The following is a 16230-nucleotide window of genomic DNA, read 5'->3' as shown; positions in this document are numbered from 1 at the left end:
TAACAAATTAGAAGGAAAAAAAGATTTAAAAAATACAGATTTCAGTATCCTGAGGCTCTGAGCCCCATTTATTTTCCTCACAGACAGCAACACTAAAGGTCTAAAATAAAGACCTAAATGAATATTTGGTATGTTCTTGCCTTTAGATTCTCCCAATAAGTCCAAGTACAGAGGGTGACTTTGCTGTGAAAAAACACATTTCCACCAAAAAAAACGTTAGCAACCATGAATGTGTACACATTCATTAAGTAATCTTCGTCATAACTAGCTAACTAAACATCATGTACATGTACTGCACAAATAATCAGAAATAAAAACTCCTATTACTCGCATAAAATGACATCAAAACGCATTTTAATGGCCAAATGAACCTTAAAATAGGCATTTTCCACCGAGAATAACACGAAGGTCGGCCATTGTTGTTGATCACCTGGTCTGGGAGCTGTTGCAGCGTCCATAGCAACCACCTTAGCAACCATGAATGTGTACACATTCATGAAGTAATCTTGGTCATAACTAGCAAACTAAACATCATGTACATCTACTGCACAAATAATCAGAAATAACAACTCATATTTATCGCATAAAATGACATCAAAACGCATTTTAATGGCCAAATGAACCTTAAAATAGGCATTTTCCACCGAGAATAACACGAAGGTCGGCCATTGTTGTTGATCACGTGGTCTATGAAGGTCTATGGGACGCCCTGCCCGTAGAAGCCTGACGGTCAAGGGGTCCGCTGTCCGCAATGAAGGTCTATGGGACGCCCTGCCCGTAGAAGCCTGACTTCCAAGGGGTACCCTGTACGTAATAGTGACGGGGAGGGGCCCTGGCCGTCCGTCAATATGTGACGGGATGGGAGTGAGAACGTGTTGAGTAAACTGACTTTCAAATGCTTCCTTGATTATATGCACTTATTTGCATGCACAAAACTGTTTTATGTTGAATAGCTCACTGTTTTGACAATTAAGTAAACTTTAAAAAAAAACATAAAATATAAAATGGTGAAAACGGTGCAAAAAAATCCACCAATTCTTCTGTTGGTCGTGGCTACGTTAGTCACCCTCAGATATAAGGCACTGTTGGAAAAGGTTTTATCTTGGCCTTGCAAAGTGTCGACATAAATGGTGGCTTTCTTTCAAACCGTTTTCACTCTGAACACCAATGAATGTAAAGGGCTTTTCATTGGTGTTTTAAACTGAAACTTAACTGCAATATAAGTCAAAGTGAACTGAAACAGTGCACCCTGTATTTCCCAGGCTCAGGTTGAGGCAAAAAAGGAACATCAAGGCGCTGTCCATCTGTTAGAGGTGAGCGTCTGGACTCTCGGGGGGGGGGGGGGACTGTGTGTGTTTATGTGGTTTCTGCTGGAGGGTGAGGGACTAGTCAGCCCCGGGACAGACCTGTGTATACCTAGAGCCATTTCCTGCTCTTATTCACCTCTCTACCTTAACCTTTTATTCTCTTATTTTTACTTCTCATATTTTAAGATATGAATCCTTGGCTGAGTGTATATATTTATTTTTACAACATTATTAAACTGACTTGTAAGGCAGGTAGCAGAGTTGTGTAAATAGTCTGTTTTTCAGAAATGTAAAGAATAAAGGTCACAGTCTGCCAATATATATCTGTTAATTCACCTACAATCTAAAAGTAATGTAATAAGGTGATGTGTACAGTATGTGTGAGTGCATTGCAGACAGTCATTTCAAGATATGTATGAGTGATCAAATGTGTAATTGTGCTTTATTTCCTTCCAACATCTCTTTTTACTGAATGGGTGTGTGTTTATGCTTATACAGAACCACTTGGACAGCATGCAGGTATTTCAGAATTGTTTTTATTTATTTACTTGATCTTTTCTTACACCTTTCCCAGTGTAATCAATAAGGGTCTACTGTACCCCCATGTTTACTTTAGCCCTGGAGCTATGGTGATGTAACACCACATTACAAACAAAATTATCCATCTATTTAAGTTTTGTATTGATGATAAACACGATAAATATGCAAGTGGTACTTAAAAGAGAAGAGGTAACTTAAAGCATACATCAGTTCAGAAATAATCTGATGTGTGCTCTTTGCTTTTTGGTTTTCAGAAATATTCAGGGCTGCTTCTTTTCTTGGGCTTTACTACCCACTCAGCTCTGTTTCACATTTCCCATCAAAGCAAACTCACAAGTGGAGAGCTTTTTGAAAGTCTGGAACATGACTGACAGCATAAACTGGAGGTCTTTCTGACTTGATCATAAAGAAAAATTCAGCAACACTCGCTTAACAATTGATGAAAAGATTCAGAATATGGATCGACTTCAATTAAAGACGAATGCCTGGGGCCTCACTGACCGACCTCAATCCCACATAATCAAAGCCCATCAACACGTTGAGGTGTGCAAATTTAACTTTATAAGATCAAACACGTGTTAACAAGTGTGTGTTTTAGATGTGAACAAATACAAATATCAGGCTTCAATAAATGAATGTGGAAAATCTAGTTAACTGGTTAATTACATTGCAATAAAGAGTCTGCAGTGTGTATAGCAGATATTTCAGTTTTTCTTTTAAAATATATAAGTATTAATCATTACATCGATGTAATGTTGCATACAGTAGATTTTTGCTTTGTGTATATGACTGTTTTGTTGTCAAAGGATCACATTGCCAGTGATGAATGTGATGCTTTATCATTGTATCATTGCATGTCTATTATTCAGCATGTTTTGAAAAACTCTACTTGCCATACAACTGTGAAATGTATGATGCAATTAAAACTAATACCTCCTATTTGACTAATTCAATTTTACAAACGCAGGGATTCCTTTTGTTGTGTGCCTTCTAACAGCATGTAATATCCAGCAACAATCTGTGTGCTTGAAATGAACTGAACAGAGCGGCATACAGAGCGCTGAAGCAGCAGGGGGCGTGGCAGTGTGTTGGGCAGTGTTGAAATAAATTCCACGGTAGCTTCAGTTTCCTGAGCATCTGCGGTTCAGACTGTTGTCAGATTGAGGTTGAGAAGTGATTCTCGATGATCAATCATTCAATTTAAGAAATAATGCTAAAGCTCCTGGAATTTCCATTATACCTGCCCAAACAAGTGTGTTCAGTTAGTTTGTGCATTCAAGTTTTCTGCTCTTAAAGTATACAGCTGGTGTTATTTAATATATTTGTTATTGTTAAATAATCCAGTAAAAAGACCACTACCAACATTATTTCATAGTTTTTGGAGATTCCTTTTAATTTGTGTGAAATTAAGGGGACAGCAACAAGGTTTAAAGAGCCCATGGGTTATTGAACATGCTCAAATGTAAATATTTTTTGCAAGAATAGATATACAGTATAGGTCATTTTACTAAACTCTCCCAGAAGTGTTTGCTTCTATCACTAAACAAATACAATCTATTGTTGTATATATATATATATATATATATATATATATATATATTATTGTTCTCATAGTCTAGAAAAACCCTTCCATCCCTGCTACAGCCCATACAAGAAGTGATCACATATTTAAGGCATTTTTATATTGTTTGTTAGCTTCTGTAAACACTGCTACTTCTTGATATAAAAGCTCTCAGTGTTATAACAGTAAATAACCTTGATCCATGTCTCAAACACCTTGGGTCCTTACTGTATATGTTTGATTATTGGGCTGGAAATTGCCTTAAAAGTCCCTGAATGTGGCAACACTAATATTTACTAACTTCCCTACCCTGAATGTGACTCAAGCCCAAAGTCCATTAAGTAAATCAACATGGAAACCAATCTTCTGTATCATTAGAAATATATATATCCTTTGTACAAAGGTAAGGTGATTCCTTAAAACAGCTGAGCACTGGAGATGTTAGCATACGTCGCTCAAACAGAAGTAAATAGTGCATTTGCTGGGGATTATTTTCAGCTGCTGATTAACACTCTTTAATGAGTCCTCACAGTGGTAGGATAATGTACAGTATGAGGGATTTACTTACATAAAGCATACTGCCTATGTTTGTCATAATGAAGGAACATATTACATTTGGCTCATTGATGTGTTTGTAATTTGTTTATGACAACCTTTGGAGCTCTATGACACAGTGGAGAAAACGTTATACTGTAAGGCCACAGCAACAATATTTGTTAATAGGATAACATTCATGTTGGTTTTGGTTTTTTCAAGAGATTACTTGACAATAAGACAAATTATGAAATATTACCAGCCTCATGCTCTTAAGACATGCATACTGCCTTGAAGCAAGACGTTTTAATTTTCGTTTTTTTCCCCAGTAGAATAAGCATCAACTGTAGTTGTGCATGTGTACTTTCAGAAGTAGTTTAAAGATGTTTTTATCAGTAATAAACAATCCATGTTAAAGTCTTAGAGTAATTCTTATTCCATGTTCTATTTGTGTGTAGACAGTAGACGTATAGCATCTGATACGTAGCTACTGTACTGTGTGTCCTCGAGTATGTCTGTGTGCAGAAATGTTAGTCCTGCATCCTGTGGTTTCCTTATTTTTTTCTTCTGTTTTCCTTTGTTCCCATCCTTTCTCTTCTTGCCCTTGTCTGTCTGTTCTGCTGTTGGTCCCTCTCTCTCTCTCTGTCTGTTCTTCTGTCTCTCTCTCTCTGTCTGTCTGTGTCTCTCTCACTCCTCTCTTGATGACTCTCCTCCCTCACCACAATCAGGCCAAAGTCCGCGAGCTGGAGGAGAAATGTCGCTCTCAGAGTGAGCAGTTCAACCTCCTGTCAAAAGAGCTGGAGAAGTTCCGGCTCCAGGCCGGGACGTTTGATATCCTCAGCACTGAACCCTTAACTGTGTGCGGGTCTCCTCCTGGGTCGCCCACCAAATCCCTCTCACAGCTCCTCAACGGACTGGCTGCCCCCATAGGAAAAGGTATGTCAATGTCCCAATTGTAGTTTATTAACGCATGTCTGTCCATCCTGGGAAACTGATCCCTCCTCAGTTTGTCTACATGGGCTTTCTTCCATTATTATTATATCCACTTTGTAAAACCCAGTGAGGCCAATATGTAATTTGTGATATTGGGCTATATAAAAAATAATGATCGATTGATTTCATGTTGTTGTTATGCTTTGTTTTTTTTTTCAAGGTTGATATGTCTCATGGTATAAATTATAACATTTAATTATGGCAGATGCTGTTTGCACCTTGGTGACTACAGTGAACAATGCTAATTGCACCCTGGGTGTATATAGCCACATTATTATGTATTCTTTTAAATAGTAATATTGATTTTTGTCCTATCAAGACAACACAAACTGTTAATGAAAAAAAACACCACCTTCTAGCTGACAGCTTGTGTTCTCTTTGTTTTTGTTAACACACAAATGTTTAAAGTAGAATGTTTCATCAACAGTTCAAGTTTTAATTTATAAAATACTTTTTTGATTGTTTGCACAATGTTTAACCATTAAACAATGTTAAAATGTCGGGTTACTCTTTTGTTTTCTGAAACTCTCCGTTTCTCTTTTTGGTACCGGATAGAAGTGAATACATGTATACATTGTGAAGTGAAGATCTGATGGGAGAAGTTGTTTGTTCCACAGGCAATGAGGCTCCAACAAGCAGATCTTTGATATCTGAGTTCATTCGGCCGCTGCAGATCAGTGGAGAGAAGCCGGAGCTCCTCTCTGTCAAGCCAACATTCCTCACTCGAGGTCGAGTCAGCAGCCCAGCACGGGCCTTCCTCTCTGAGGTATCTGATCATGTCTGTTTGGATAACTTCTGGCTTTCACTTTATTGCACTCCTCCAAACTCTGCATGACATCTGAGCTGCAAAATACTTTATTTGGTAAGCTCAGTTTAATAAGATCCTGTATTAAGCAAGTGGCAAGTGGCAAATCAAATCAAATCAAAATGTAAGAGCTACAAATAATGTTGGACCTTTAAGCTCACTTTTGTATTCCTTTAGTATAGACAGTGGTTTGTAACAACTTTGGGGGGGGGGGAAAATCCCAAGGTGAGTAAAGGGGGTAAACAATTTAAACAAAATGTCCTTTAAATAGTTGTTGTGTTGAAAATTGTGTATTTTTTGGATTCTCTAGATGGACAAAGAGCTCGGCTCAACTACCAGGTCCAAACCGACGTTCACAGGGAAGGTTCGTCTGTGTATTGCTCGCTACAGGTACGTATCACACACAACTATTATTTTTTGATGACATAATTCAAATGAGATGAGGAGATGGTTTCACAATGAAACTTGTTTTACCTTAGATATGTTCATTCAATCATGTATCTTCTTGACATTATGCGGGGATACATCTCTTATTTTTGTTTACCTCTCTTAACATCAATTAATTTACCATAAAATAACTCACATGTTAGCCATATAATAACCAGTGTTATAATAATACATATAAACTGTGAAGTAAGACACTAACTTATTCCCCACCCATTCAGTGTTTTATTTACAACACTTTACACACAGGTAAAACAAATAAGTTTAGCGGTTTCAGAGCATCTTCAGAGTACAATACGCTAAAATAACAAAATCCCCAAACAGTTAAACATCCTACGAGAGGCTGATAATGAACCAGAGAGGTGGCCAAAAAACCATTACTTACATTACCTTTTAAAAGTGAAGTGGATGCTCAGTGTAGACAAGTCATGGCCAAATCTTGCTGGGATTATTTGCTTTCTCTCACAGAGCCTTAGGCTGTGGTCTTAAAGATGATTCAGTGTTTCTATCTCTACAGAAAATTACCTGTCAGCACAAAAAATAATTGGAATTCTCAGAGCACAAATATGTGAAACAGGACCAGAGCTTTCAACCCACACTATCCTCAGCTCTCTCATATTTGTAAAAGAAAACTGAATTCATAGATTAAAAATAGAAACACACATCATATTTTAAAGCAGCACTCGGCAATTATTTTTTTGATATTCTAAAATTGTTGTAGTTAACATTGAAAGACTCTTCTAAAAAATGTGAAATATAACTCCTACAGTTAAAATGCTCATTTATTTTTTCCGCTGTAGTTACAATCCTTATGACGGGCCTAATGAGCATCCTGAGGCAGAGCTCCCCCTGGTGGCAGGGAAGTACCTCTACGTTTACGGGACAATGGATGAGGATGGCTTTTACGAAGGTCTGACCTGTCTTGGTATTTCATCTTTTGTTCTTTATACCACCAGAATGCCAAAATTCTGCTGTCTCTTTCTCAGGAGAGCTGCTGGACGGACAGCGGGGACTCGTCCCATCCAACTTTGTGGAGTCTGTCGCAGATGAGGATTCAGCCTTTGTCAAACACAGGGACACAGTGGCTAAAGAACCTGGCTACCTCAACCACAGTAGCCTGGGGGCTCAGAGACTAAAAGCCGGCACAGGAGCGGGAACGAGCATAAGCCGACTGCTGTCTGACAGACTAGACTGTTTAAGCACCAGCAGCTTGGGCATGGACCTCCTGGGCTCCTCTAGCAACGGGACAGGAACCTTGGATGTCAACATTGACGAGGTCGGTGAAGACATTGTGCCTTATCCCCGCCGCATCAACCTGATTAAACAACTAGCCAAGAGTTTGATTCTTAGCTGGGATCCTCCTGTGGTCCCACCGGGCTGGGGCTCCATCAGTGGCTACAATGTTTTGGTGGATAAGGAGTTGCGCATGAGTGTCCCCTACGGGGGCAGGACAAAGTCTCTTCTTGAAAAGCTCAATCTGGAAACCAACACATACCGTATCTCGGTGCAGGCCATCACTGAGCGGGGCCTGTCGGACGAGCTGCGCTGCACTCTGCTCGTGGGAAAGGACGTGGTGGTGGCACCTTACTACCTGCGGGTGGACAACATCACGCAGGTCTCTGCTGAGCTCTCTTGGATGCCAAGCAGCAGCAACTACAGCCACACCATCTTCCTCAATGGTGCAGAGTACGACATGGTCAAGGCGGGGGGCTATAAGTACAAGTTCTTCAACCTGAAGTCCATGACCGTTTACAAGGTGAAGGTTGTGGCGCAGCCGCATCAGGTGCCTTGGCAGCTTACCCTAGATCAAAGGGACAAGAAGGAGATCTCTGTGGAGTTCTGCACTCAGCCTGCAGGTCAGCCTCCAAAACAATACTCACATTAGCACTTCAGTAAACAACCCTAATGCAGCTAGATATACTGGGATATTTTAAGCCTAGCTAGCACGATTTTAGCATTGCCATTGTCTATTGATTGTTTGTTTGGGCCACTAATTTGTTCAAGGCAGAAATATTGCAGATATGCACACATACAGAGCATATCCTTGGTAAAGATATGAGGTTTTCTTATGACTCCGATAAAACCCATCACGTTTTCACTATTTTATTCATTGCCATGAAATGTGGTAGTCATTCATATCCCCCTCAGGATGAATTCCAATAACTAGTTGTCTTGGTTATCTCCTGCTTTGTCCAACACTTCAGTTTATGACCAACTCTAATGACATTTCTATCAGCCTATCAGCTCTACCTTTTGTTTTGTTCCAATTAGCAAATGATAGCATGCCATTAAAGAAAAGTAAGATGGAGAGCATGATTGACATTATACCTGCCTTCTTTAATACACAGCAGGGTTTTTGAAAATGTAAAATGTAAAGCAACTACTTTAATCTCTCTTTAATACCTGGCCCTTTAGAAGCAAAATGCTTCCAGACTGTATCAAAGCCTTAGTTTTGTTGGTGTCGGTATGTACGAATGGTGTGAAAGGTGTATTTATGATAAAAGGGTAACATTGCTCCCCCCCGATAATTTGATTGCTGTTCTTGTAGCCCAATATTCGGTTTCAAAGTCATCTGATATTTCAAAATGAAAGCCATCTGATAATTTACATCCAACACAGCAATCTTTTTATTTACTCAGCCAAACGCTTCAAGCTTATTACATTTACAAACCTGACAAACATCTCAGCCATTTTCATTTTTCCCCAGCCACTTTTAGATTGCCCTCAAGGATTTGTGTGTGTACTAATGCGATAAGACACACGCATGGTAGATAAACAAAAAAAGGAAAGCGCAATGAGAAACATGGAAGAAGAATTTGCTGAATGGAGCTTTAATGCAGACTGAAAACAGTGCCTCTCGAAGCCAAATTAGTGTAAATAGTGAGCTTAGATCTTTGGGATTTCTTCTCCCATGAGACACAGTGATGCCTTGCTGTTGCCAGCTCTAGCTTGGGTTTCACAGCCTGACAGTGTAGCTAAAGAACATCTTTAAAAGCTACATGTATTGTTCGGTTTTATTTGTGGAAAAACTAAAGCTACAGTGTAGATAGCCATTGTTGGTACAGAACAAATAAGGTTCAGATATGTCATACTGTTGCTTTGTATTTGACTTTGCTTTATTCAACATAAATAGAAGACCAAAACTCCTGTTGTTATGGTATCAGGGTAAGATGCAAGCCGCACAAAACACTAGTCAAAGACCTGAAATAATAGAGAAGTCCAGAAATGGAAAGAAAAAGCCTGAAAGGGACTGAAAGAATGGGAGGACAAAGAGGTATTGAGAGAGAAAGAGGGGAGAGAGGGAGGCTGAAGATTGAATTGACACTGTCTGTTGGCAGCTGATGAGCCTACATGCTGAGAGTTCATTAAATGATCTATCTATTGAACATGTTAATTAGAGGCGTCTGAAATAGTATCAGAATCGTTGGTGTAGGACTGCTGTCAATAAGGAGGACATTGTCTGGAGGCTTTCACATTGAGCATGTATGACTTCTTAGGTTACAACATTTTTTATAAATATTAGTGATAGTCAAAAAAACTCAGTGCCTACCGTTTGTGTCCAGAATTAATGAAAGTATAATCACTGAAATATGCATTACTACACTCATTTCTGTTCTCAGAAGAGCTTGTTGTTTGTGACAGGCGTGGTTTAATAATGACAAGAGGAAATGAAATCTCCAAACAACCACTGCTGCTGTTCCAATATTGTGTGTGTGTGTGTGTGTGTGTGTGTGTGTGTGTGGTGTGTGTGTGTGTGTGTGGTGTGTGTGTGTGTGTTGTGTGTGTGTGTGTGTGTGTGTGTGTGTGTGTGTGTGTGTGTGTGTGTGTGTGTGTGTGTGTGTGTGTGTGTGTGTGTGTGTGTGTGTGTGTGTGTGTGTGTGTGTGTGTGTGTGTGTGTGTGTGTGTGTGTGTGGTCTGCTGACAGCCAGTGTAGAAATGTGATTAAGATTGTGTTGATGGAGATTCTCAGACACACAAACAGCTGCACGTTGGGGTTCAGAGATACTGCTGACTGCATCTGCTCACTCCTTCTCACTGTTTGACTGCAGGGGGGCAGCAGCACTGCACAGATGGGTATGTTGTCTAGTATGCAGTCAGCACTGACAGATTGTGGAAATAGCAAACTGTTTGTTTTTGCTCCATAGAATATTGTCAGCGATAATCTGGCTACAGGATATTGCTGTACATACATTGATGGCTGCATGTTGGCAAACGTGGCTCTTTCCAACACTGTAACCCGCACCCAATACGTATATGAATGAATCACATGATCCATACCATAAACATGCAGAGACGAGCCTCCAGAATCCTTCTACAAATAAGTATTTGAATATAATAAACATTCAACTGTCAGCTGGCTCGATGTAACATAGCACATATATATCATACCAATCATCATCAGTAAAACCAAGAATGCCTTTTGAATAATTTATAATTAATGTTTTTAATACAATTCTTGGTATTACTATGAGTTTAGGCTTTAAACGGTGCTAGATGTGAGAACCCAAATATGAGAATGGCCTTATTTCGTACCACTCTGACTTTGGGAAGTTCACAGTACAGAGGTCAGTACGTTCTTTTTTTGATCATGGCAGTGATGGTTGTTGAGCTGTCTTTCTTTCTCTCCTTACCCAGTGTGTGTGTTGTTCTCCCCAGGGCCCCCTCTTGCTCCCCAGGAGGTGCAGGTCCAGTGTGGTCAGACACCGGGGATCCTGCAGGTCAGATGGAAGCCGCCACCTCTGACGTCTTCAGGAACCTCCAACGGGGCCAGTGTGCTCGGCTATGCTGTATGCACAAAGGGACAAAAGGTACCAAGCGTCAGAACAAGACATTTTCTCTAAATCCTGCCATAGAGTTCTTAGAAAAGGTAGCCTTTGCTTTTCTGAATGGTGCCTTCTATGAGTAGTGTTCTGTTGCCATCTCCTGGTGAAATGATATAATGCTGAAATCCCCCCAGGGTCCAGCATCACCTAAGATATCACTTTAAAAAAGAGAGCTGTAACAGGCTCCATGATGATGTGTCAGTAAGACACTCTTTCACATGGAGCTTTTGTTTGTGTGTGTGCAAAAATGTGTCTATCAACCATGATAGTGTCCAGGTACATTTTAAACCAAAATCAGGGAAGTGCAAATGTAACCATAAACAGTTTTTTGAGATGCAGCTTTTTTAATGATCAGGTATTTCTCTTCAGCCAACACGTATGAGAGCTAGAAAAGCATGTAGTTTGTATGATGGAAGGGTAACACAGTAAGTGCTTCTGCATGCTAAATTCTGAAATGCCTTTGATAATCTGGTTCTCTTTATGAATACAGATAGCAGAAGTCCTATACCCCACAGCTGACTATGTGACTGTGGAGTTGAACAGGATTCAGGGTCTGGAGGCCAGGGAAATCATTGTAAGGACGTTATCCACACAGGGAGAGTCACAGGACTCGCCCGTGGCCGTCATCCCGAACAATCTCTTGGGCTCACCACGCCTCTCCCACCGGACCACTGCGCCGTCCCATCCTATGTCCCACCCACAGTCCCATCCTCCTTACCCATCAACATACCCCCCAAATCATCCTCAGCCCCAGGTGCAGCCTTTGCCTCAAGCCCAGCCCCACACTCTGCCCCACACACAGCCGCACACGCAGCCCGTCTGCCAACCCCCTCGTCATTTCCCGCACCACCCCATGCCCAAGTCCAAACCGTTAGTAAGTGCCAGAGAGCAAGAAACCAAAGAGCATGAGGTGGGAATGCGGACAGCCCCGCCCTGGGAGCGAGCCCCCTCTCCGCTGCCCCCCATGCGGGGGCCCAACCTGGAGCCGCCTCACTTCCAGCCACGGCGATCGCCCTCTCCTCAGAGGATCCTGCCACAGCCTCAGGGAGCCCCCATCCCCAACACCATTGCCAAGGCCATGGCACGGGAAGCTGCCCAGAGAGTGTTTGCCGAGGGCAACCGGGTGCGTAGGGCTTTCATTATATCAATTGTAGCAGTGGATATTAATAAAGTGTTCATATCAACATGTGATAGAAATAAGCCAAGATTTTTGCTTGGTTATGTAATAATGCTTATTTCCCCTATTTTTTCCATTCTGAACATAAAGGGACCACAGCCTGAATTTCATTATACAATAACCATGATCCTAAAAAGTATTGGTTTAATTTTATTTTGAAAAAGATATGGAGCTATATTAGAAAAAGAAAATCGAAAAGAAAAAATGTAGATGACCACATTTTTTTTCACTTAAATTAAGGGGAAAAAAGGATTGAAGGAAGGTAACAATACTTAATAATTTTTTTAAATCAAAATAACATCTCTGTTATCAGGTTGAGAAAAGGAATATCTTTAGTGAGCGAGGTAACGCTTTGCATCCAGTCAACTCTGATGAGGAGGAGGATGGCTACGACTCTCCTCATGCGAGGAGAAGAGGAGCATCCGTGGATGAATTCCTCAGAGGATCAGAGTTGGGGAGACAGGTACTTTGTGTTTAGACAATGTGTATCGCTTTCTTTTAAGAACAAAGCAATCAGTACGTACTAATTAAATCAATTCACATCCCATCATATCAAATGAAAGCCCATCTTAATGAGTGTTCCTGCATCTGTATAACATTAACGTGATCTTATCTAAAAATGTGATGAAAAACTGAATTACACTTTCAGTGCAAAGAGTTTTCAACAGCACACCACATTCAGAATTTGATAATCGCTGTAGACATTTATCAGTATTGATAGATAAAGGGAATTAAGTGGGTTTGCCAGCCAATACGAGTGTAAAGTTGTCCAAGTCTTAAGGTGACATTATTGGTAGTAGACACTTTCTTTATCTACTTGGTAATGGTGACTATTGTCAAATAGTCCACCAAACTAAAAGGATAACATTTAAAAAGTTAAACTTGTTACTTAATATTCTCCTTTTCAACTCTATTAACTTCTCTCTTTCATTTTCCCATCAGCCCCACCATCAACACTACAGCCACAGCGAGGAGTACCACACGGAGAGCAGCCGGGGCTCTGACCTGTCCGACATCATGGAGGAGGACGAGGAGGACCTTTACTCTGAGATGCAACTGGAGGAGGGCCGTAGGCGGAGTATAAACTCTCACAACACTCTTAAGGTACAAATTGCACACCTTCTCTCTGTAGTGGCCAGGGGGAGGAAGTGGGGGAGACAGGGCTTTAGGGAGGGAGAGGGTCTTTCCACCTGCAGAAGTGCTCTCTCTCACAGGCTCTACTACCAGGCCCGTCGTGGCTTTGCCCGGTACCCCCCCACCCACCAGCTTGCTCCTACACCCCGCACCTCCATCACTGCCGATCAAGGCTAAGCTCATGGGAATGGCTCCTTATACATAGCTGTACCGCATGATCAGGGGGAAAGCTTAATAAAGCATAATATTGAGTTATGGTTTGCATTTTTAAGCTCTTCATACGGCAGCAAAGGTTCCAAGTGTCAGGTGTTAGAATGTGATTCTGAAGTGCACATTTTAACATACTTTACTGTATTGAAGGGTCACTGCATATCAAGTGCATATGGGAATCTCATTTAAGTGAGTACTTAAATGGAAATATTCACGTTTGTTTATGTTCGTAATGTTCTAATGTTTAATTTGTCTATTGTCGATGTGAATGTTCACATTATCTGTACATGAGCCTGTCTTCATTTGGTTTGTCAGTTAGTACGTGTCATATGTATGCCATCATGTTAAGAAACTCAGTCTCTGTATTTTAGTAGAATTACAAAGCCAATACAAAATCATCACAGATTTCGTTTTGTCTCGGTTATTTTGAGTTAAATCTGTACAATTATTAGAGTATTTACTCTTTAAATACACTAATGCCGCATCTCTTATGTCATCTCCATCTAATTGTTATACTGTGGCACATTATCCACCCCTTATACTTCTATCATAGACCATTATTGTTTTAAAACATGTATAGTGACTATATAATAATATACCTTTTTCATTAGATATTGTTAAGAAAATAGTCACTTATTAATTGTCAAATTAACTTCTGCAGTTTTTTTCTGTGAGTGCATTGAAGTATGTTTCACTTTATTCTAAATGGTATCATTATGTAGCTTATTCTCCCACTCAGCTTTATGTCATTATCAGTTTCCTTTTTGGAAGATGTATTAATTAATTTCATCATCATAGTGTTTTCACTTATCCCTCACCCGTTAGTCACTTTCTATTTTGATGGATATTTCTAATTACTCACAAGCGAAATTCCCTTTTTTACACATTAACTTCCGGGCCTCGCTCAGATTATCAGTTTTATTATTTTTACTTCTCCACATTTGAGCCCACACCGATTCCTGTTCAGAGCATGCCATTTTCCTCCTCACGGAATGAGACTGCATGTTTTATTACATTGCCACAATTAACTAATTCTGTCTTTATTTTGTCTTTTCCCCCCCATTTGTTCTATTCACATACTGTGTTGTTTCCTGCCTGTTCTAAAACCTCCGAAAAAACTTTTCAACCCTCCTCACAAAAATCTAAACTGAACGTTTTTGAATTGAACTAACTGAACTGTGAAATTGTGGAACTTTGCTCCTGGTCACGACTGAAGGCGTATTACAAGCGCCAGGACTTAGCCGAGGAGAGGGACTGCTGGGACCTCCAGAGGGAGGTGGTGAAGCAGAAGTCGCTCCGCAGCAAGCGCCTCCACAGCATCCCCGAGGTGGCGGAGGAAGAGTCCGACTGCGTGGACAGCATGGGCCAGCGCCGCTACGAAGAGGGCAGGAGGCCAGGGACGCCACATACTCAGCGCAGGATGTACCCCCAGGACCCCCACATGAACAACCATCAGAACAAGAACTCCCGCCACCTGCAGCGGCAGCGCTCCTCGCCTCGCTTCACCGACGGTCGCTGCGGCTACAGCGCAGACGACCGTGGCTTGGTACGACCCAACCGCCAGAACACCAAGAGTCCTGACAGCGGTTTGGACTGCGGCAGTGAGGAAGAAGGCTCTCTAGGCCGAGGGTATCGAGGGTACTACACTCATGGGAGCCCCATGCGGGGGCCCATACAGATCATACACTGCGAAGGCCCGGTAGAAAGGCGTGCGCTGGCCATGGGTCGCAAAAGAACTCTGACTCGCCAGTGCAGCGTAGAGGAGGAGTTCGCTGACATCCCAGCGACTACAGCCAAGTCGGTGCACAGGGGGGACTTTAGGAGCAGGGAGCACTTTGGGCCCAGTCAGGAGGTTGGGCCCAGAAACTACTCCAGGGAGGGGGCCCTGAGCGAGGGCAGGCTGGACGAGCTGGACAGGGTTTATTACAGCCCCCACAGGGAGGCTAGGGCCCATTCTTTGTCCAGGCTCAACAGGGACCAGCCGCTGGTGTGTGATTCAGACTTTCTGCTGTACTTTCATCAGCAAGCTGCCGCCATTCTGTTTTCTTAATGTTGTCTGTTTTTCTTTATGATGACCCCCTTTTTCTTTTCTTTCATTTGCCGTTTTGTTTTTCATTTTTATGACACATTATCACATGTTCATGGTTGGTCCGACTCGATGTTTTATTTTGTATGTGTTACTTTGCTTGTACTCAGAATGTCAGGTGGATTTTAAAGTAGAGTTTTCAATTACCTAAAGGCCATTTACCTACGTTTTGACTTCTCATGTCTTTGAGGGGAAAGGTTTCATGTAAAGGAAAGTGCTGCTCCCGTCTCTTCTTCCCCTGCCTTCTCTCTGGCAGCTGCCGGCTTCATTTGTTTATCTCCATGACTCGGCCTCTGCTGCTGTATCGCACCACTTTGTGCTTGAAGCTCCATTTCAGCATCTCCTGCCTCTCATTGCTTCATATTCATATTTAGGCCAGATCAAGACTTCTGCAGCCTGCGGAGATTCATTTAGCCATCGACCCATACTCATCATCTCTTGCTTGCCTCTTTCACATGTTTCAGCAAAAACAAACTTGTTCATCATCACTTCTCATATTAAATGTTTTGATTTGGTAGTATACATCGCTCCAGGCTAACGTTATAATGGCTTTCTCCATCTAACTACATATTTATCCATTATTTCACTCCTTTTCTTCTCATCCACTCTTTCTCTT

General features: G+C 41.3%; 1 protein-coding gene across 1 annotated transcript in view; it reads left to right on the top strand.

Moving 5' to 3' along the window:
• Positions 1 to 16230, top strand: part of rimbp2 (RIMS binding protein 2) — a 102336-nt gene that overhangs the window by 74696 nt on the left and 11410 nt on the right. Inside the window, exons 7-18 of the mRNA XM_034212509.1 lie at positions 1263 to 1313; positions 1806 to 1826; positions 4671 to 4878; positions 5553 to 5701; positions 6051 to 6130; positions 6985 to 7094; positions 7171 to 8040; positions 10841 to 10992; positions 11498 to 12130; positions 12498 to 12647; positions 13127 to 13288; positions 14745 to 15515. Coding sequence (XP_034068400.1) covers positions 1263 to 1313; positions 1806 to 1826; positions 4671 to 4878; positions 5553 to 5701; positions 6051 to 6130; positions 6985 to 7094; positions 7171 to 8040; positions 10841 to 10992; positions 11498 to 12130; positions 12498 to 12647; positions 13127 to 13288; positions 14745 to 15515 — 3357 coding nt within the window. The remainder of the gene's footprint in view (positions 1 to 1262; positions 1314 to 1805; positions 1827 to 4670; positions 4879 to 5552; positions 5702 to 6050; positions 6131 to 6984; positions 7095 to 7170; positions 8041 to 10840; positions 10993 to 11497; positions 12131 to 12497; positions 12648 to 13126; positions 13289 to 14744; positions 15516 to 16230) is intronic.

This window comes from Gymnodraco acuticeps, unplaced genomic scaffold (assembly GCF_902827175.1).
Source record: "Gymnodraco acuticeps unplaced genomic scaffold, fGymAcu1.1, whole genome shotgun sequence".
NCBI classification, from domain to species: Eukaryota; Metazoa; Chordata; class Actinopteri; order Perciformes; family Bathydraconidae; genus Gymnodraco; species Gymnodraco acuticeps.
The sequence above is the reverse complement of the archived record's forward strand: the minus strand, read 5'-3'. Positions and strand labels throughout refer to the sequence as shown.